The 23660-nt window shown below is 40.5% G+C and overlaps 1 protein-coding gene across 2 annotated transcripts; it reads left to right on the forward strand.

Moving 5' to 3' along the window:
• Positions 1-618: 618 nt before the first annotated feature.
• Positions 619-23268, forward strand: LOC122644673 (probable galacturonosyltransferase 6). Of its 2 annotated transcripts, none has more exons than XM_043838062.1 (9): positions 619-781; positions 885-919; positions 1015-1056; positions 1188-1329; positions 1462-1535; positions 19599-19825; positions 20027-20396; positions 20711-21232; positions 22604-23268. In XM_043838062.1, the coding sequence occupies exons 1-9, from the start codon at positions 667-669 to the stop codon at positions 22877-22879; spliced, it is 1803 nt and encodes a 600-aa protein (XP_043693997.1). In that variant the 5' UTR covers positions 619-666; the 3' UTR covers positions 22880-23268. The 2 variants fall into 2 exon arrangements, with proteins under 2 accessions (XP_043693997.1, XP_043693998.1); XM_043838063.1 differs by having other exon boundaries at positions 20039-20396.
• Positions 23269-23660: the final 392 nt, after the last annotated feature.

Consider the following 23660-nt stretch of genomic DNA (forward strand, 5'->3'; position numbering starts at 1 on the left):
ACTTCAGTGGGTATCGGTTAATTCAGAAATTGATACGGTATCGGATTGATATCAGTACAAACAAATTTACCTTGATTCTCCTGAACATTTTTAACCATTTTATCTCTTGTTCATGCCGCACCATTGATACATTATATCGGGATCAGTCACTGCAAAACCGATACAGACGATACGATACTAATACCGATACCGATACTTAAAACGGAGTGAGTGAGGACTATAAACCACATAATGATGATGAGCATCATTTATTATTTCATAAAAACATCAAAATTAACATCAACATCATGATCCTCGTCATCATCGTCACTGTCATATGAGTTTCAATTCTCTTCGCCGATCTACCAATTACGTAGAATTCCACAAACACAGAACTTTCAATCTTTTCTTCTTTACATGAACCGACCTGGAAACCCTAAAACTGTAAATAATTACATTTTTTCCTTCTTAGATGAAGGAGAGCGAAGAAGCCTAAGAAGAATCTGCAAATGCCATTTTGTTCAAAAAATCGAGAAGTCCGTGTGGTACATGGACTAGGACTTCGAGATCGAATATAATTTGTTTCTTTCTATTCCTCGTGAGCCACTTATTTCTTCGAAACAAGGAATCAAAGTTGCAGCCAGAAATTAAAAGTACCAAAAAATTTTGATCTTTTGTTAGGTCTTGATGAAGCAGGATCTCAGATGCCAAAGGATTCTCATCCTCTCTTTGCTTTCTGTCTGTGTTATTGCTCCAATCGTTCTAGTCTCTAATAGGCTAAAAAATCTCACCCCTTCTGCTGGTAATTTCTTTTACTTTTTTTTTTTCTGGGTTTCTTTCCATATTAGTTTTCTGTATTTAATTTGTTTTGGATCCTCTGTTCGTTTGTGAATCTACTACTGCAGCACATAAGGAACTTATTGAAGATTTATCCAGCATTGTAAGTATTTGTTCTTTCAATTTTTTTTTTTTGGGGGGGGGGGGTGTTAATTGATATTTGGGGAGATTGAAGACTGGTTTTGTTGATGGATGCAGAAATACAGGGCAGATACTTTGAAATTAAACTCGATCAAGCAGGTATTTTTTTTTTTTCAATAAATTTTTTTTGTTATAAATTTTGGTGGCTGAGTTGGGTTTAGTTTATAATGTTTTGCTCTGTTTCTTTAAATCCTTATGGTTGGTGGATTTGAGTCTGCTTTGTTATCTAGGAAACTGGCCAAGGATTGAAAGAGCCGACGTTAGTTGTGTACAAAGATGAAGAACTTCATTCTGTAGTCGATGAGAATTCTTCTTCTGATGAGGATCTGAAGCTCGGGGATAGTGGAAGTGCCAGTTTGTTGGAAAGACATGGTTGGTGTAACAGTAACTATTGTTGATGTTGTTTTTTGTTGGTATTACTAATTGTCACTCTAAATATTTGCTTGCTTGTTGAGAATGTTTCTGATGTGACTCTTCTTTCTCTCTTTGCCCAAAACTTTTTAGGAACTGATCATGATCACCGCCAAGAAAATCAGCGCAGTCAACGAAAGAATGTTTCAGCTTCTCGTGGTGGAAAAGTAAGTTCTTTTTATGGGATTATTTTTGAATAACCTCATTTTTAGGTTTGAAAGGTTAGCAAAAGGACTGAAATCTTCAAATTAACAAGAGTCGGTGTTAATAAGGGATGAAGGGAAAGGTATATTGATGGATCTATGATAGAATCCATACTTTATTAAAATTAGTTATGAAGTTGGCATAGGTGGGATCATACTATATAAACTTAAGAAGGAAATGGCTTCTTGTAACCCTGAAATTTTATCTAATGCACAATAACTGTAAGCTGATTCAGCAAAGGTACAGTGACAGCCAAATCCTGTAATAGGCCTTTAATCCACATCAGCTCGCAGATGCCGTGAGACATGGCACGAAATTCGGCTTCAGCACTTGATCGGGCAACCACGGCCTGCTTCTTGCTGCGCCATGTGACCAAGTTACCTCCAACCAATGTACAATAACCAGATGTAGACCGTTTGTCATCAGGAGAACTGGCCCAATCTGAATCGGTAAAGGCCTCGATTCAAAGATGAGAATGAGGCGAGAAAAGGACTCCTTTACCTGGGGTTGCCTTCAAGTATCGGAGTATCCGAATGATAGCTTCCCAATGAGAGGAGTATGGGTCATGCATGAACTGGCTGACCATGCTAACAACAAAGGTGATATAGGTCGTGTGTGGGATAAATAGATCAATTTTCCCACCAGACATTGGTACTGTCCTTTGTCCATAGGTTCACCTATTTGACTAGATAAACGAACATTTGCTTCAACTGGTGTATCGGCTGGTTTACATCCCAACATACCAGTCTCAGTCAGAATATCCAAGACGTATTTTCACTGAGAGAGAAATACGCCCTTGGTAGAATGAGCCACTTCGATGCCTAGGAAGTAGCGCAATTGTCCCAGGTCTTTGATCTCAAATTCTCGACCAAGATACGCCTTGAGGCATTGTATTGCCTCAGTGTCGTCGCCGGTTACCACTATGTCATCGACATAGACAATCAAAACTACGATCTTTGACCCAGTGTGCTTAATAAAGTAAGTGTGATCAGCGTTGCTCTGGGAGTAGCCAAATGAGATCATAGCGCTATGAAATCTGCCGAACCAGGCCCGAGGGGATTGTTTTAGTCCATATAAAGCACGCTTGAGTTTGCACACCTTGCCAACAGTTGCTTCACTAGAAAACCCAGGAGGAATGTCAAGATACACCTCTTCTTCAAGCTCCCCATGTACAAAGGCATTCTTGACGTCGAGTTGTTGCAATGCCCAACCGAGATTGACGGCACATGAGAGAATGACCCGAATGATGTTCATTTTTGCCACCGGTGCAAAGGTCTCCTGATAATCCATACCATAGGTCTGTGTAAATCCTCTAGCCACCAGCCGAGCCTTCTAACGATCTACGGATCCATCTGCCTCCTACTTAACAACGAACACCCATTTACAACTAACAGTCTTCTTTTGGGGAGGAAGACTCACCAAGTCCCATGTATTGTTCTTCTTCAAGGCTTGCATTTCTTCCACCATTCCTGCTCTCCACTTTGGGTCTTTAAGAGCCTCCTACCAATTCTGAGGAATGGAAACAAAAGACAAAGACGATACAAAGGCACGAAAAGGAGACAGACACCCATACGAAACAGCCTTAGAGATAGGATGTAGCGTACAAGTTTTAGTCCCCTTACGGTGGGCAATGGGAAGGTCAAGGGAAGCATCAAGAGGAGAATAAGAAATACTGGAATCTGAAATAATGGGCTCAGAAGGATCATTACCTGATGTAACCGGATCTGTTGCAGGAGGCGACAGTTCACTAGATAGAGTTGGTGCAGCTGTGGTAGGCACTATTTGTTGCTCACGAGGTCGAAGATTGTAGACAATGTCAAAAGGAACAATTGGTTGGTGACCATGGACTGGAGTATGACCATGGACAGCATCAGTGTTATCCGAATTCTCCCCCTGAATAGGAGCAACTGCAGCAGGAGGAAGATGAGGAAGAGAAGAACCTTGAGGCATGTCATCCCTCATCACTAAGTACCATGGGCCCCCCTTGAGGAGATGCCGGAGAGAAGTAAGGTGTTGCCTCATTAAAGATCACATCCATACTGACATACATACGCCGTGTGGGTGGGTGATAGCATCATGGGCAGGGGTATCTGTACAACTAGTCTGATAGAGAATGCCGTGAGAATCAAGGTATGCCCGAAACTGACCATCACAATATTCTCGTTCATTGTCACTACGAAGGATCTGGATCATTGGATGTCGGTCTTGAACTAAGTCCGGATCATGTTGTGGAAGGATTGAAAACAGGTGAACACTTCATTCTTATGTTGCATCAAATAGAGTCAGGTAACCCGAGTATGACAATCAATAAAAGACACAAACCACCTAAAACCCAAAACAGACGTACATCGAGCTGGATCCCAGACATCCGAGTGAATTAACTTAAAAGGGTTTGGATTTTTATTATTAGAAATAGGATAAGAAATACGGGTTTGCTTGGCTAAAACACAAGCTTCACATAATATATCTTTCGAACTACATCTAGAAAATAAATTAGGACAAGATTTAACTAAGATCCCCACAGGCGGGTGACCCAAACGCTTATGCCAAAGAAGAAGAGATGCTGAAACATCAGATTTGGTGTGATGAGCTTGGGAAGATGTGTTCTCATCGAGCAAATAGAGACCACCACGAGCCCTACCATAGCCAATCATTTCCCCCGTTACCAGTTCCTGAAACAAACAGTAGGAAGAGAAAAAAAAATTACTTTACAATTTAAATCAGTGGTAAGACACTGAATGGAAAGTAAATTGGTAGAAAAATCAGGAACATGTAAGACATTATTCAGAGTTAAAGTAGGAGTGCATCGAACGGATCCTTGTCCAAATATAGAGGAAAGAAACCCATTTGCAATGTGAACTTTGTCTTTACCAGAACAAGGAGAATACCAGGAAAAAAAGACTAGAATTACCGGTCATGTGGTCTGAGGCTCCAGAGTCAATAATCCATGGACTGGGAGCAGCAGACACACAACCAGCAAAAGATATACCTGCAGAGGAGGAACCTGGTAAAAACGTAAAGGAGGAAGCCGCGGCAGGATTGACAGGGGCTGGCTGATCCAATTTTGTTACCAAGCGGCAGAGCAGCATAGTGATTTCATCTGGCATGGAAGGAGCAGCAGAAGGAGCAACAGGAGCTGGTGATTCAGCCTCGATAGTTTCAGACACATGTGCAGATGGCTTGCCATGACCACGGTCACGGCCCTTAGTATTACCATCAACAGGACGACTGTGGAGTTTCCAGCAGAAATCTTTGGTGTGTCTCTCTCGACCGCAATAGTCACACTTGATAGGAGGCCGATCAGAAGTAGGGTGATCAGTGGACTTCTGGTTACTTCCCTGAGATGGTACCGCAGGACCAGAAATAAGGGATGATCGCTCGGGTGCAGAAGGGCCAGAATGCGGAAGCATAGCAGATCGGCGAGTATCCTCCAATAGTACCAAGGCGTAGGACTGCTCCAAAGTGGGAAAAGGTTCACGGCTGAGAATCTGTGCACGAAGCTGATCATACTCAACCTTAAGGCCAGCCAAGAAATCATAAACACGGAACTTATCTTTCCGTTTCTGAAACGCAATAACATCAGCAGCGGTGGAGCACTGAAAGTCATCAGAATAGTCCAGAGATTGCCAGAGGGATCGCAACTCAGATAAATATTGAGACAAGGTTCGATACCGCTGCTTAGTCTCATGAAGCTTCTGACGTAGTTCATAGACTTGAGCATCGTTACCGACTTGGGAATAGGTTGCCTGAGTTGCCTTCCATATCTTGGTAGCAGTGTCCAAGAGCATATAACCATCAGCAATTTCTGGCTGCATACTGTTGAAGAGAAAGGACACTACCAGGGAGTTGGCGGAACTCCATTTTGCCTGTTCATTTTCAGTAGTGGGTTTTGGCTTAGCACCAGTGAGATAGTCACAATATCCACGAGCATCAATAGAGAGATAAACTGACTTGGACCACTTCAAATAATTTCCCCCATCAAGCTTAATGGCACAAGGGGGAAAAGTTGGGTAATGGTGGCCCCCATCTTCCTCTAGAAGAACCAGACGATACCTTTGAACCAGGCATCTCAGATTGAATAGAAGATCCTAGAGAATCAATCTTGTAAAGCTGGTAAAAAAAAAATTCAGAAAAATCGATTCCAAGGAGTTTGGAAAAAAAATTGAGTCTAGCAAGATGCAAGAGATCGAAACAAAAGACTGCAAACAAGGATCGATTTCAGGTGGTATTCTGAAAATAGATGGACGCAAGGAAACAAAGGGCAGAAAAAATCGATTCAAAAAAGGTGTAACAGAATCGATTAGAAAAGAAGGGAACCCAGAAAAAAACGACGCCAGAAAAGTTAAAAAATTGATTAGATAAAGTCTGGATCCCATCAAAGAGAGAAAAATAATGGTTAGGTCCTTCACAGCATTAGTATAATTGAAGGAACCAAAAAAAAAGGCCCTCAGTGGCTTAGAAAAGAGCCACCAAGGTGGATGGATTGTGAGAGAGGGCTGCGGTAAGAAGGACTGCTGCTAGAAGAAGATGGAAGGCAGTGGAGTGGCGCTAGACTGTGGGAAGCACTGAAATCGAAAAAGAAAGAGAAAGAGAGAGAGAGGAGGAGAGGCTGGATTAGGGCTGATTCCCTAGGTCGATCTTTCCCACTGATACCATGATGAGTTGGGAAAATAGGACTTGTGTCATATGAGACACAGTTGATCTTTATTTATAAGGAGGAGTGGAACATTCTAGAGAGGTTACAGGACAAAAATACCCCTATGGGCAATTCTACCCTTAAACCCCAAATTACAACTTACAACAGGAACTAATATTACGGATAACCAATTTGGTTTTATACTAGGAAAATTAACTATAGAAGCTATTTATTTTCTTAGGAGAGTAATGGAAAGATTTAAAGAATGTAAGAAGGATCTCCATATGGTCTTTATTGACTTAGAAAAAGCTTATGATAGAGTCCTTAGAGAGTTAATTTGGCAAGTATTAGAGAAGAGAAGTGTTTCAAGTAAATATGTATAGCTAAGATACGTATAACGATGTAGTGACTAGTGTAAGAACTATTGGGGGATAGGGTAGTGAATTCAAAATTGCAATTGGACTACATTAAGGTCCAAGGATCATCTTTAAGCCCATATTTGTTTGCGCTAATCATTGGTGAGTTGAGTAGAGACATTCAAGATTTGATCTCTTGGTGTATGCTTTGTGGTGTTGATATTGTTTTGGTGGATGAAACCATGGTACAAGATCTCGGTGAGATCTCGCCGAGATTTCGCTAATATCTCGGTTTTGTGGTTTCTCGAGTCGAGGCACAACGCGAAATGGAAGTAGTACATTATCTCGACCGAGATCTCGGTTCAAGTTTCGATCTTGACTCGACTCGGTCGAATGATACCAAAACCTTTGTTAAAAAACACATTTTCGGTCGAAATCGACCTTATCTCGCTGTCTCGCCTCTCTCTCTCAATTGTGAAGAAAAAACACCTCCAAGTGAGGGTTTTGGTGAATTTTTTTTTTTGTGGCAAATCTCACATCAACTGAAGATTAAAGCTTGGAGACTTTAGATTGAAGCTTCAACATCAAGATAGGGAGCTGCATTTCTTCTCAAGAACAATTTTAGGTAAAAAAATACTTCTCAAAAACTATTTTTTCATAGAAACATGGTTGTTTTGAGGATCCGGCTTGGCACTCGTTTCAGTACTAGGTACCCTCAAATGGTAGGACTTGTTACACATTTACACTTGTATTTGTTTAATCTATGTCTCTTTCCAAGTATCTAACAATTATTAACAAACCATCAAACCTTTACCATGTATGATTATGAATATGATGCTTAATGCTTAAATGGATTATGGCTTGATGGTTTTTTAATTCCTAATACGTAATTAAGTTGTTTTACACCTCTACCTTAATTATGTGTTCTAAATATTGTGTGGAACAGCCTAGGGTATAGCTCACCTACGCGGTAGACTACCAACCTAGGGTCTAAAGTCAAAGTACCATTTTGGGTTTGAATTTGTAAAAACTAATTTTTCCATTGTGTTTAGAAGGCCTAAAATAGGGTGGATGTCAAGTTTCAGGACCTATCTTGGCCATATGGCCACCGAAACCCACTACCGAGTCTTGACGGAAAAAAATACATCAACTCGCCGAGATCTTGGTTTCGCCCGCCGAGTGCTAAAACCTTGGATGAAACAAAAGCAAAGATAATTACCAAGTTGGAATTATAGAGATAAATTTTGGAATCAAAAGGTTTTAAGATAAGTAGAACAAGAGTATATGGTGTGTAATGTTACTACTTTAGTAACAACTTGAAAATGAGTTGATGAAAATTGATGATAGGGAGTTATTGCAAAGTGAAAAGTTTAGGTACTGGGGTTCAATCATAAATAAAGAAGAAGAAATAGAGGATGATGTTGCACAAAGAATTAAAATAGGATGGATGAAGTGAGGGGTGTGTCCAGGGTGTTGTGTGATTGACTTATTACTTTTAAAACTCAAAGGAAAATTTTAGGAATGTGACGAGCAATGATGTATGGAGTCGAATGTTGGGCAGTGAAGAAACACCATATAGATAAACTTAGTGTAGCTGAAATGAGGATGTTGAGATGGATGAGTGGTAAAACTAGAAAGGATAACATAGGAATGAACATATAATCGACTTCATACATCATTGCTCATTGTTCGGTCCTCCAAGCTTCCTATATCTATTGGTGTGGTATCTTCAGTATCCATAAAGCCACCATCAAGGCTATAGAGCATCTCTTCTGTGCTTTCCTCTGGAAAGGGAATGACACCTCTAAATTCCTCCACCCAATCAGTTGGAAGTCCATTTGTCTCCTCAAATTTGAGGGAGGTCTTGGCATTCGTCGCATTCGCGACTACAATACTGCGGACATCCTCAAGCTTATTTGGAAAATCTCCTCCCGCCAGGATTCCATCTGGGTCAATTGGGTTTACTCCCACCTCCTCAAGATGGACTCCATCTGGTCTGCCTCTATTCCCTTTGACTCCTCTTGGATTTGGCGTAAGATTCTCCTCCTCCGACCCCTCACCCTCCGAGGTTTATCAACCTCTATTGTTGATGGCTCCTCCACCTCTCTTTGGCTTGATCCTTGGCATCCTTTAGGGGTTCTTTACAATTTATTTGGTCCCAGGTCGATTTATTCTTCATTCTTCTGGTCTTCCAAAAGCCACCCCTCTCTCTTCCCTTATTTCTTTAGGCTCTTGGACCCCCTTCCTCTCTCAATCCCTTTATCCTCTCCCAAATCTGGACATCCCTCCCTCCCTTTCATCCTTCCCCCCCCCCTCATGCGGATAAATCATTTGGCTCCCTTCCCCCAACGGCCTCTTCAGCTCCAGCTCAGCCTGGAATTTTGTTCGAGACCCTAGTCCCAATGTCCCCTGGCCCAATTTAGTTTGGTTCAAAGGCCATATCCCTCCTAGGTATGTTGCTCAGGGGAAGTCTACCAAAGTCTGCAAGCTTCGTAAGGCAATTTATGGGTTGAAACAATCCCGAAGAGCATGGTTTGATAAGTTCAGCTCCATTGTTACTCAGGTAGGATTCTCACAGTGTTATTCTGACCACTCTGTTTTTGTTCGCCGTCAGAATTCAAAAGTGGTGGTGATGGGAGTTTATGTGGATGACCTTATTATATCTGGTAATGATGCTTTTGGTATTGCCCAAGTTAAAGCATATCTTCATCAATACTTTTAGATGAAGGACTTGGGAGTTCTCAAGTATTTTCTTGGTATTGAGGTTTTGCGAAGCAAGAAAGGTATTAGCCTATCTCAAAGGAAATATGTTCTTGACCTTCTGACCGACACTGGAATGCTTGCTTCCAAACCAACAGATTTTCCCATGGATCCCCATCAGAAACTTGGGTCCATCAAGGGTGAGGATTTTTCAGATGTTCATCGATATAGAAGATTAGTTGGCAAACTCATTTACCTTACAGTCGCTTGCCCGGATATATCCTTTGCTGTTGGGGTTATTAGTCAATTTATGCAGTGTCCAAAGAAAATTTATTGGGATGCTGCTTGCCATGTATTGTGCTATCTAAAGAGTGCTCCTGGTAAAGGTCTTCTTTATCGACCTAATTGGAATGCTAATCTGGTTGGGTTTTTAGATGCTAATTTGGCAGGTGTTGATGGTGATAGGCGTTCTACTACTGGCTTTTGTACCTTCATGGGTGGTAATTTGGTCGCATGGAAAAGCAAGAAACAACAACTGTTGCTCGATCAAGTGCTGAAGCTGAATATCGAGCAATAACACATACTACAGATGAATTGATGTGGGTAAAATCCTTGCTCCAAGAATTGGGATTTCCCATTACTCAGCCTATGCAAATGTTTTGTGATAATCAAGCCGCCATCTATATTGCAAGTAATCCTGTATTTCATGAAAGGACCAAGCACATTGAGGTTGATTGTCACTTTGTTTGGGATGCTGTTATGAAGAAGTTAATTGATACTCCGTTTCTCTAATACAATTAACTTGGTGATATGTTTACGCTCTATTTGGACCTGCTTTTCGTCGAAGTTGTACCAAGCTGGATCTAGGTGATTTGTACGCTCCAGCTTGAGGGGGAGTGTTGAAGCACTGTTCATGTGACACTGTTCACATGAACAGTGATTTGGTTGATAAGTGTATCTTCTATTTTCCTAGTCCTAGTTGGAGTCCTAGTTTCTAATTATGTCAAGTCCTAATTCTATTGTGAGTTGTTAGTCTTATTTTCAGTTTGAGTTGTTAGTTCTAGTTCTAGTTTTATTTCATGGCTCTTTTCCTATTGTAACTTGGAATCCTATCATGATTAGGAATTCCTAATTTGATTAGGAGTTCCCCTTTCTATTGTAATTTGAGATTATAAATACAAGCATTATGAGGGAGACGGATTAATTTAACAGTTCTCTCCTCTTCCTCATCTTCTTCCTCCATTCTCGGTTCTGGTTTTCTTCTTCTATACTCTGTTACAGTTTTCATCTTGCTTTGCAGGACCATAGAGATTGCATAGGTTGTAAAAGTCCTAAGAGATCTGGGTCTATCATTTTCTTGATGAACACGTCGTTCTATCCCTTTTGCTAGACTCTTAGATTAGCTGACTCTCTCCCTGAAAATTTAGCCTTATAAGGGTTGAGGAGGACTCGGTCGGGATTCCATATCAAATAAGAGGCAACTTGCAGGGCTGTTTCTTTGATGCTTACTGTGAACTTTATTTTCTTATTATGAAACCCATTAGTTATAACATAGCCAACTCTACTAGCTATGGGGGTAAAACCCTAAAATACCCTTTCGGGTTACATCACTCAGTACTCTCCCTCAAGTTGGTGCATAGAGATCACACATGCCCAACTTGACCAAGTTAGGATGAAACATTTTTCCACTCAATCCTTTAGTGAAGACATCAGCAAGCTGGTCACTTGACTTCACAAAAGGTATCAAATCAATCCACTTTCTAACTTCTCCTTGATGAAGTGTCTGTCATTCTCCACGTGTTTGGTACGGTCATGCTGCACTGGATTGTGGGCAGCTAATTGGTGCTTTGTTGTCATAGTACAACATCATTGGACGATGAACAAAACCACTAAGATCTTGAAGTAAACTTTGAAGCCATAGTAACTCACAGATTCTTTAGGCCATAGCACAGAACTTTGCTTCAGCACTAGGCTTTGCCACAATATTCTGCTTCTTGCTACGTCATGTGACAAGGTTACCTCCTACAAACGTACAATAGCCTAAAGTAGATTTCCGATCAGGATTACCACCCTAGTCAGCATCAATGTAGGTCTCAATACAAAGATGATCATGCGGAGACAAGGGAATCCCTTTTCCTGGAGCTGACTTCAAGTAATGGAGAATACTAAGAACAACACCATATGAGTGGAGTAGGAATCATGCATGAATTAACTGACCAAACTCACTGCAAATGCAATGTCTGGTCTAGTATGGGAGAGGTAGATCAATTTTCCCACCAACCATTGATAATGTCCCTCATCAATAGGATCACCATCTTCTCTTTCAGATGAGTAGTAGCTTCCAAAGGAGTATGACAAGGATGACACCCTAACAAACCAGTCTCTGAGAGTAGGTCCAGAACATACTTCCTTTGGGAGAGAAAAATGCCTTTGGAAGAACGGGCAACTTCAATCCCAAGGAAGTACCTTAGTTGTCCTAGATCTTTTATTTCAAATTCTCGTCCCAAGAAAATCTTCATGTGAGAAATCTCATTAGCATCATTACCAGTCACAACTATGTCATCGACATAGACTATAAGAAGAGTAATTTTATCTCCATGACGCTTGATGAACATGGTGTGATCAGCATTACTCTGTTTGTACCTGACAGAAATCATGGCTTTATGGAACCTGCCAAACCAAGCCTGAGGGGACTATTTCATCCCATATAATGTCCGCTTTAGTCTCCAAAACTTCCCATGAGTTTTATCACATGAAAAACCTGTAGGAATCTCCATATAAACTTCCTCTTCAAGCTCTCTATGAAGAAAGGCATTTTTTATGTCCAATTATCGCAAATCCCAGCCCAGATTGACAGCATATGACAATAAAACCCGAACAGTGTTCAACTTTGTAATTAGGGCAAAAGTCTCCTGGTAGTCGATCCCATAAGTTTGAGTAAACCCCTTGGACACAAGTCTATCTATTGACTCATCCATCTTATGCTTGACTACAAATACCCATTTACAGCTGACTGGTTTCTTGCCCAAAGGATGAACCACCAACTCCCACGTCTCATTTTTGGATAAGGCTTTCATCTCTTCCATCATGGCTGCTTTCCACTTTGGATCTGCAATTGCCTCTTGCCACTTCTGTGGAATAGAAACAGAGGAATGAGAAGACACAAAGACACGATAGGAAGAAGACAAGGAATCATAGGAAATAACATTGGAGATGGGATGTTGGGTACAGGACCTAATGCCTTTACGAACAAAAATAGGTAATTCAAGAGAAGGATCCTTACCAGATGGAGTAGTAGGCTCTGGATCAAGGTCTGGTTATTGGAGAAGAGGTATAGTAGTGGTGGTAGTCTCAACTTGCTCCTTGTGCTTAGGGATCCGGGTATAGACTTTATCAATAGGAATCTGACTCACAGGTCTACGAACCAATTGCTCCCCCTGAACAGGAACCGAACTAGAGGCTGGGGCAGAGGTTGGAGGAGATGGCTCCCCCTGAATAGGAACCGGTAGTATAGCAGGGCACTTCTTCAATACCTGAATCATGCTCCCCCTGAAGAGGTGGCTGTGAATAATACACTTGGGATTCATGGAAGACAATGTCCATAGTGACCAAAGTACACCGGGTAGGAGGGTGATTACACTTGTATCCGTTTTGGGTAGTTGAGTAACCTTAAAAGATACACCGAATGCCTTGAGGATTAAGCTTGCCATGAGGATGATGGTTACGAGCATAGCAAACACAGTCAAATATCTTCGGTGGAACAACAAAATAAGAGGAACCCTGGAGGATGTCTGTAGGTGCACGACCATCAAGAACACGGGTAGGCATGCGGTTTATCAAGTAGGCAGTGTTAAGGACAGCATCACTCTAGTATTGAGAAGGAACATGCCGCACAAACATAATGGCCCGAGCAACTTCCAAGAAATGACGATTCTTTCTTTCAGCCACTCCATTCTGGACAGGAGTGTCAGCACAGTTGGTCTGATGAAGTATCCCATTATCAGCCAAATATGTTTGGAATTTTATTCTCCATGTATTCTCTGCCATTGTCACTACGCAGAATTTTTTGAGTTGTATTGAATTGAGTCTGAACCATACGATGAAAGAGCTGAAAACAACGAAAAACTTCACTCTTGTGTTGCATGTATACCCAAGTGGTACGAGTATAACAATCAATAAAAATAACAAACCATCTATGACCAGAAATGGATGCACAATGAGCAAGACCCCACACATCAATATGAACTAAAGCAAATGGAGAAACACTTCTTTTATTCAAAGGAAAATAACTGGAACAACTGAACGAGTCTGTTTACCTAAAACACAAGCCTCACATAAAAACTCATCCGGTTTACAATCTTTGACTAACTGAGGAAATAAAAGGCTAAAGTTCGAAGAGGAGGATGGCCGAGCCGACAATGCCATAGGTGGAGATCAGGAGACGAGGCTGAGTGTAACTGATGAGCTAGAGATGAAGCTGGCGGAAGAGAAGCCTGACCTGTGTCAAGCAAGTAGAGACCATCATGTACGTTACCACCCCTAATCGTTGTCCCTTTCATCAGATCCTGTATGACACAATGAGAAGGAAAAAAAAGTTATTTTGCAGTTTAAATCTTTGGTAAGACTACTAATTGAAAGAAGATTAGTAGAAAAAGAAGGAACATGCAAAATAGAAGATAATGTAAGGGTAGGAGAGCAGTGAATGGAACCCTTTCCAGATATAGGAGAAAGGGAACCATTAGCCACACAAACAGTATTTTTCCCGAAAGAGGGAGAATACTGGTGAAAAATATGGGAGGAACCAGTCATTGCTCGGTAGCACCGTAGTCTATAATTCAGGGACTGGAGACAGCCGATGCACAATGACTACCGACTAGAATACCTAAAGCAAAGTGAGAACCAGAAGGGGCAGCAAGTGCAGATGCCGGAGCAGGTGAAGTTGGAGAGGTCTTTAACATGCGACGGAAAGCTAGAAGTTCATCCGGAGTGAGACCAATGTCTGTACAGGGTGCAGCAGCAATAGTTTCAGTGTGATTAGCCTTGGACTTGGACTTCCCACGACCACGTTTCGCCTCAAAGTCAACAAGTTTCCCATGTAATTTCCAGCAAGTAGCCTTAGTGTGATAGAGTTTGTTGTAGTGTTCACACTTTACAGGCTTCTTGGAGGAAGCATTGCCATCGGGTATGGTAAGGCAGATCTCTCAACAGTAGAGGTGTTCAACATAGCAGCCCTACGAGTCTCCTCAATATGAACCAAAGCAAAGGACTGCTCTAATGTAGGGAAAGGAGATCGGCTAAGCACTTGCACACAAATAGGATCATATTCAACATTCAGACCTCCCAAGAAGTCATAGACACAAATTTTGTCCACGTGTTTGCGATAGGCAGCAATATCATCTACAATGGGAAGCTGAAAATCTGAGTAGTTTTCCAATTGCTGCCATAACCTCTTTAGGGCAGCATAGTATTTTGAGATTGACAATTCCTTCAGTGTGGTGTCATGAACCTTCTTTTGAATCTCATACACCTAAGCATCATTCCCTACCTGCCCATAAGTCTCCTTGGCAGCACTCCATATTTGATGGGCTGTATCCAATAATATGTAATTGCTGGAGAGGTCAGGTTGCATAGAGTGCAGCAAATAGGACATCACCATAGCATCATTGGAAACCCATCGATCCTAAAGAGGACCAGTGTCTTCTGGCTTTCTGTCACTGCCAATAATATGTCCAGTAAATCCTCGACCAGCAATGGTCAAATAAGTAGATCTTGACCACATTATGTAGTTTGTTCCATCGAGTTTAATAGGAGCAGCAAAAGGTAAATACTCAGTCCTTGTCCATCAATCCCAGAAGTAGCAGTAGTAAGATCTGAACCCGTCATACTTGCAAAAACCAATCAACAGAACCAGCAAGGTATCGATGCAGCCAGCCAAAGATGAAGCTGAAAAAATAGATCGATATTTAGAGAAATCGATTCAAGGAAGAGAAGACCTGAATTTTGCAAAAATACTCAGTAGATGTGGCTGATATTAAGGTCGAGTGTTCCTCTGGTATGGACAGAACTCCCCTAAAAAAATCAACAAGTGGTGACAACCCTAACCCTAAAATCGATAAGTGTCAGGGTTTTCAAGTTGAGATCGATGTAGGGTAGGGGGCTTCAATTGTTGATGATGACTTGTGATAAATGCTGTCCAAGGCTGCCAGAATGGATCTCCAATACGAACAATCAATCTCCAATGGTGATCGAGACTTGATCTTCAAGAGGGAGGGAATCTCCAAAAATCGCAGAAGAAAGGGAAGTAGCAGCTATCGCAAAAAAAGGCTCTTTTATATCATTGATTGAAGAGGTAAGATGGAGGGCAGCAACTAGATCATTCGATCACCTCCTTAATGCTGCCCTTTAATAAGGTTGGAAAACCAGAAAAAATGGAGAAGAAGAGGCCGAGAGAAAGAGAGAAGGAGAAACGATGGGGAGGGGGTGTTATGAAACTTAGATCAGATTATTTAGACTTTGATACCATTTTAGCAGAACAATTTAGAATGCAATGCTTGAATGATCAATGTGATTATCAAATCCTCTTATTTATAACATTGAAAGAATGTACAGAATTACAAATAAGCCCCCTCATAGCCGACTCTACTAGATATGGGGGAAAAACCCCAAAATACCCTTTCGGGTTACATCACTCAACAAATTTCAAAAATCATTTATGCATTTTTCTAAACCTTTGGGTCTCCCTATTTTGTTTCTGCTGGAGCTGTAGTTTCTTTCATAGTACTAGGTTTTGGTTTCGAGCCTGGTTTCGACCGAAACCGAAATTTAGGCTGGAACCTATACACTTTTTTCTGCAAGTTATGATGATGGGTTGCAAGGGCCAAATGGCCAAATCATGTCTTGAAACTTCTAGGAAACCCTATTTTAGGCCCTCAAAACATAGTGGGACCCTTAGATTTAAAAAAAAATACACAAAAATGGTAGTTTGACTTCTGACCCTAGGTTGACAGTGTACGCTGTAAAAATTCAATGTCTAGTACTAGAACACATACAATTCAAATAAAAAAAAAACTGAAATATGCATTAAGAATGAATAGACATAAAATTCTAAATATTTCATAAATCATACATCATACATGGTTCATTACAAAGAGTGAAATATATTGGAGTCAACAATACAAGTCACCCCTATGCCCAACCTAAAGTCTTAGACTCCTAGTACCACATCAAGTTCCAGGTAGGTTCAAAACCATTAGAATGTTGTTGCTGCTGTCGGATCAAGTTTTCCTCCGACCATCACAAAATTTGGCCATGTCATAGTATGATAGAAGAAACGCTCGAAGTTCTCCACAATAAACCTATAAATGGAATCATCAATCTACTGGAGGCAAGGTTTAAAGTATCAGTATCTGGTATCGTATCGGAAGGGTGATTTTAAGAGACGTATCGCATCAGAGAGATGCAAGATACGCTAGATACGTATGGAAATGGTCAAGAAACATATGGAAATGCTTAGGATATATGCAAAATACAGTTTTGAAGCATTAAACACTATAAAGAAGTAATATGTGAAATATATCAGGTATTAGAAGGAGAATAAACTACAATGAGACAAGGGTATTCAATTGATTATAGATACAAGATGAGGTTTCTTACATGCACTAATACCACTTTTTTAGGTATCGTATCGGTACCTTAAAGATACGATATGTAGCGGTTAGTATCGGCGGATATGGAAGGATACTTTAAATCTTGATTGGAGGTACCTTAACGTAGGGTATAGGTCTTTGAACCATGAGGAACAAGATGGAGAGCCACTGCTACTGGATGGTGCCTGTGGAACCGATACCGGCATGTATGGTGATTGTGGAACCGGCACCGGCATGTATGGTTGGGGGTCTGGAAAACTGGAATGAAAAGATGTTGTAAATAAATGATGACCCAGTGTGTGATTGACCCTCATACTCAGAGAGGAATGAAACACTAAGTATTAACCTATTTTTTTCAAAATTTTGTTGCAAGATAATCATTTTTATCAGAAAATAAAAAAAATATTTAAAACAAAAAATAAATTCTGGCTCTGTGAAGTCATAGATCAGGCTACGGTGTGTAACATAAAAAGTTGAATGCCAACCACCAAGTATTTATCCTCTTTTTTTTTTTTTGAAAAAATTAGTTTTTACGGAAAAATGATTTTCTTGCACAAATCTTCCAACAACGCAAGAAATCGTTGCTTCCACTGTGTTTTTTCACTGCCCAAGTATTTGTTCCAACCTTGTACAGTAGGTAATTTGGCCAAGAAATCTCAAAAACCAGGTTTCCCCCCCTTCTATGGTGAAACCTGTCGCAGTGAATGAAATGGGTTGAAATTTTGACCCATCTCGTTTGAAACCTTGCATTTTATAACAAAGCTTTGTATCTTTTTGGCTGAGATCTCGGCGAAACGAGGTCGAAATTTCGGTCAAAACCTTGACGTTTTTATGTATCGCAAGCTGTTTCTTTTCGAAAGTATGCAAAATCAAAATGCTTCACCAAGTTTCGCAAAACTTTGCACCATGGTTTCTTTACCCCCTCAATGAGGCTATGCAAAACTAAAACCACAAAAATTTTCGTGGATTAGTCATGACAAACATGTTTAAGAGACTATGAAAAACCAAAACCCCTCAATGGTTGCTCAGTACCTTTTTCTTTCCTTTTTCCTTAAAAATCTGACCACTCTCAGTAGATGGTGTAAAATTAAATTTAGTAATATGTTCAGGTTCTGTTTCTTTTTCTGGGTCCAATGTAAGGTGGCCAAAGGATAAATGATAAGTTTGGATTTTTAGATGAAGCTTTTAAGATTCCAACTTGGGAATTAAGGTGAATGTACATTGTGCATTATTTTTATAAATGTGGAAGCTTGTTGTACATGATTTTGAATGGTTGTCATTGGAAGCTTTTGGTAAGGCTTAATGGAAATTGCTGATAAAAGCTATTTTAAATATTCATAGTATTAGTAATGTAGTCCTAGATAGGTAGGAGACCTACTAGGAGCCAAACAACAGGATCAAATAACAAAAGGGGCTGCTGGTTCGAATGGACAGCACTAGGATTTAGGTCAATTCCTAGGGTTTGAGTTTGATATTGGGAAAGGGGTTTATAGGGTATTAATGGGCAGGTCTAGGGGGTCAATATGGTATAAAAAGGTGAGGGTTTGGATGAGTTTTGAAATTCTGATTTTGGGCAGAATTGAAGTTTAGGTCAAAATTAGGGTTAAAGTTAGGTTGAGGTTAGGGTTGTCTTATATGGTAATGATAGGCAGGTGTAGGGAAGTCTAATGATATAGGTTTTATGATGTTTGAGTGAATGGAAGTAGGTTAGATGAGTTGGACAGCAAGATAAGGTTATTGGAGACAATTCTTAATGGAGGTAGGAGTAGGGGATTCTAGGGTTTAGGGTGGTGGGAGTTTGATGAAACTTGGATCGAGTGTCAATACTGATGTAAGGGATGTATGCTGAAAGTTTGGTTTAAAATTAATGGACAGATTTGAAGTTATGGAGGAATCCTAGTTAGGGTAGGCGTGAGAAGAAGAAGGTTTAAACAAAGTTCAAATTCAAACTTACTGGATTTGAAGAGATCTTCAATGGCAGCAGCTTTGAAGATGAACAATGGGGTTTCCCGATCTACAAGATGCAAGGAGATAAATAGCAGCCCTCCCGATCTTCACAATGCAAGGAGTCGATTGGAGATCCACCAATCCCTTCACCTTGATAGTACTCACAAGGCAACCTTGATATTACTCACAAGGCACACTCACGATGAAGCAAAGGCAGCAACAAAGGCAGCAAGCATAAAGCTGAGTTTTTATTAATAAAAATTCGTGTCCAATACTTGGCCCCCCTAGAATCTTATATAAAAGACTCAAAATTAGACTTAGACACTAAAAAGGAATGGCCTAACCCAATCCTTAACCTATTAGCTAACTTAAACTGACTAGGAAACTGAAATAGACTCAAAATGGAGTCCTAATGACTTAAAAATAACTTAAACTACTTAAAATAAAAAAAGATTCCCTACTAGCCAATAGGATCACTTCACTTAAATTAGACCAATTGAACCAATTGGATGCAACCAATTTAACCCGGTTCAATTAAAAACACAAAATAAAAACTAAGTATGGAAATAAACTAAACTAAGCTAAGGCTCCTACTAAAACCCTAGGTTTAGGGTGGCTTCTTCAATTCGAGGAGGCTAGGATCTGCATCAATTAGTTGAAAGGATCTTTCTAAAAACTCTTTCGAAATAATGTTCTGTAACCATCTTACAAATTTTGTTTGGTGTGGTCCTTTGTAAGCAGGGAAAATCTGCCAAAACAACTGTTAGACGAGAAATGTCTCCCCAGACTCAGAGACCAACTGATGAGAAGATCAAAGAGATGAAAGATCAGGTTATCAGGGCCAAGGCTTTCTTGAACTTTGCTCCACCAAACAGCAATTCTCATTTAGTGAAAGAACTGAAATTCCGGATAAAAGAGGTAGAGCAAACAGTGGGTGAAGCCACCAAAGATTCAGATCTGCCTAGGAGGTAATTCTTAAAACCGAACAACTCATGGATGATGTGTCAGCATAAAGGACAATGAAATGGCTAGTTGTAAATTGTAAAACCAGACAACTCAACTTAGCTATAAGCCTAATCCTGACTAATTGGCTTTTGGACAAATTAGACAACTGATGAAAGATTATTCTGGACCAACTAGGCAGTAAGCAACTTCTAATCTTAGACCAGAAAACTGTGCAGGGCTTTGCAGAAGATGAGATTCATGGAGACTTCCTTATCCAAAGCTAGTCGTATTTACACTGACTGCTGTGCCATGGAAACCAAGCTCCGTGCTATGACCTATAATGCAGAGGAACAACTCGAGGCGCATAAGGATCAGGCAGCATATCTTGTTAAGCTTGCTGCCAGGACTACTCCAAAGGGTCTTCACTGCCTCTCCATGCAGCTCACTTCCGATTACTTTGCCCTACAGCCCGAGGAACGAGAGCTCCCAAACAGACACAAATTGCATGACCCAGATCTCTATCATTTTTCTGTTTTCTCTGACAATGTCCTTGCATGCACAGTGGTTGTTAACTCCACCATATCATCATCTATGGTAAATTTGTCTGCTTTATCATTTCTACTTTGTAATGAAGTGTGTTTTTGTCAGAGTTTTTTTCAATTTCCCTTTCTCCCGTCTTTGATTGGCTTTGACTGTGGCTTCCTATGTGAATACATGTAATGGGAAGCCTGAAAGGACAGCCGCCATTGCCTGGACTGTGTCATTTGCTCTGTAGCTGTCATGTTTTAGCAAGATAAGCCACCAGATGCTAATGAGCAGTTATGGAAGGATTATATGCCATGCTATGTTTAAGTCTCAGCAGTACTTAGCAGCGAACAGATGACTAATCCTGCTTGACTCATTTCCAGGAACCAAGGAATATTGTTTTTCATGTGGTAACCGATGCCCTCAACCTCCCAGCAATTACCATGTGGTTCTTGTTAAACCCCCTTGGTGAAGCCTCCATTGAGATTCAGAGCATGGACGACTTTGAATGGTTGTCCTCTAAATACAATTCAACATTGAGAAATCAATACTCTCCAGATCCGAGATACTCTTCAGCGCTGAACCATCTCCGTTTCTATCTGCCAGAGGTCTTCCCTGAGCTGAACAAAATTGTGCTTCTTGACCATGATTTGGTGGTACAGAAGGATTTGAGGGGATTGTGGAGGGTCAATATGAAAGGGAAAGTAAATGGTGCAGTGATGACTTGTCGGGAGGGTGAAACATCATTTCACCGGATGGATCTGCTTATTAATTTTTCGGATCCATTTATTTCAAAGAAGTTTGATGCCACAGCATGCACATGGGCATTTGGTATGAATGTGTTTGATCTGCGAGAGTGGAGGAGGCGAGACTTGACAGCTGTCTACCATGAATATCTGCAATTGGTAAGTGAGTTCATTCATGTTTCTGGAATATACCATTTTGCTTTCATTTCTCTTATATCTGGGGATTTTTTTCCCCTCAGGCTGTGAACGGTTGTCATGAGAGTGAAAGAAAGGAAAAGAAATGAGAAATAGAAAAAAAAAGGAGAAGTTTGGAAGAAAATCTGGAAGTTGCCTCTGTTTTTTCTAGGCAAGAGAAATAGAAGGGAAAGAAATAAAACAATTAATAAAATGAATATAATAAAATCAACGACATCATCTTTATATTCATGTCTGAAGAGAGGGTTTGGGTATTTTTGTTAACCGTGCCAGGAGAAAGGAAAGTTCCCGTCTCTCTTAGCCGTCCATCTGATCACAACTTGCTCTGCAATATTGTCAAGTTTGATTGTAATCTATCACCAATCAGAGATAATATCTATGGAGAGAGAGAGGTCTTACCGGTAATGCCATCATTGCTGTCATGCTGGAATCACCACTGTGGTGCCATAACAGAAAGCATTTACGACACTGAACCACCGAATCATTTTATTCCAGAAAACAATGAAGTCTTGCCATTTTGGCGAGATTTCCCTGGGGCAAAATTATTGCTGATTGTCTGGTGATGGAAACCATAATTTTTGTGAAAGAGGGAAATCAAATAATTCTTATGCACATATAGTGAGGTAGCTTTCTTTAGTCGGAATTTAATCACATTCTTTTATATATATATATATATTCTGGAAGTGCAATTTTGAGTCTTTGACCTATGTAAGTCTAATCTCATTCTTAGAATCTCTCATCATTTTCTGTTTCGATTCTTTGTCCATTGCATGAATGAATTTGCCCCCCATGTCAATTTGAATAATGTATCACATGGCTCCTCATAAATGATTTCCTCTATAAGTTTGTGCATCCAGATTTTTTCACCTGCGTTCAAAATTCTTGGGTATACATTTATTCATGACTTAAAAGAGTGTCCCAGTACATGAGGTTCCCTCTACTACAGGGTCTGGGAGGGGCAAATGCATGCAGCCTTACCCACTGCTTCGCAGGGCTTCGCAGGAGAGGCTGTTTCCTAGTTTTGAACCCGCAACTGACAGGTTGCAATAGTGCAACTTAACCGTTGCGTCAAGGCTCGCCCACTACATTTATTCATATTACTCCATGTGCTAATTGACACTGGAACACTTCTTTTTTTCTGGGGGTGGGTGGTTGGGGTGGAGGAGAGGAAGGGGAGCATATGGTGCATGGTATAATGGTATGAGTTGTGCAGGCATTCGTTGCCTTTTGATAGTATATCAATGAGTCAATATCCCTGTTCTGTGCACTTATGATGCATATATGCATGTACTTTGGGATTTGATGTTTGTTTTGTGACTGGAAATGGCATTGCAGGGCAAACATAGACAGTTGTGGAAAGATGGGAGTTTGCCTCTGGGTCTAGTTACCTTCTACAACAGAACAGTGGCTCTAGATCCAAGATGGCATATCCTTGGGCTTGGGAGTGACTCAGGGGTACTGGAGAGTGAGATTGAAAGTGCAGCCGTAATCCACTATGATGGAATCATGAAGCCCTGGTTGGATATTGCGATTGCGAAGTACAACGGATACTGGACCAAATATCTCAATTACGATGACCCTTACTTGCAACGGTGCAACATCCACGGCTAATTGTTATTTAACGCGGGGTACAAATGTCTCTTCTTCCCTCTACATCTGTGACTGCAGATCTAAAACGGTGACTGGTTCAAGATTTTTCTTCTTACAGAGCATATTTATCATAGTAATCACCACAGATATTTACTTAATTCTTTCCACCCTTCAAAGCTCTTTCATGTAAATTAAATTTCATTCCATTATATTTTTAACTCCTCCGTTTCATTTGTCATTTCTTTTTCGCGACCATAATCCTCTAGGGTTGAGTCAAAGTTTAAATTAATAAATGTAGAAGGAATAAGGAGTCCACGGGTGGAATTTTTGTAATGCTACTGGTTCAATGTACAAAAGCCATTTCAGATATTCTTGATTGTTTAAAGCCACTGATTCTTTCTTGGAGTTAATTGGCCTATATGCTATACTATGTTTATATTATGTTCTCATTTACTTGAAATCTGTTGGTTTCATCTGTTTTTTACCAGGATCTCTCTTAAGACAGTCATGGTACTCTGATTGCATCAAGATCGCATAGTGCGGGCAATAGCTGGTACTCTGCCTGCTACAGGTAATGGCACTTCATGGGCTGGAAGCTGTATTTGACAATACTTCGATACACAGGTGAAGGACCCATCTTTGAAACCCCAATCTCCAATCTTCCCTACAGCAACAAAACCAATTGCAAACCTTCTGCCAAGAGAACAGTTGGAAAGTACCCTCCAACACCAAGCTTGGGCAACAAGCGACATTCTGTAGATAAGAGGAAGAGAAGAAGAAAAGGCCTCTATTTTGCTCTACC

Source organism: Telopea speciosissima, chromosome 11 (assembly GCF_018873765.1).
Source record: "Telopea speciosissima isolate NSW1024214 ecotype Mountain lineage chromosome 11, Tspe_v1, whole genome shotgun sequence".
NCBI classification, from domain to species: domain Eukaryota; kingdom Viridiplantae; phylum Streptophyta; class Magnoliopsida; order Proteales; family Proteaceae; genus Telopea; species Telopea speciosissima.

Coding starts and splice junctions, on each gene's coding strand:
- LOC122644673 (XM_043838062.1), top strand. CDS start 667: ATGAAGCAGGATCTCAGATGCCAAAGGATTCTCATCCTCTCTTTGCTT. Junction 920..1,014: donor TTGAAGATTTATCCAGCATT/GTAAGTATTTGT, acceptor TGATGGATGCAG/AAATACAGGGCAGATACTTT. Junction 1,330..1,461: donor CAGTTTGTTGGAAAGACATG/GTTGGTGTAACA, acceptor AAAACTTTTTAG/GAACTGATCATGATCACCGC.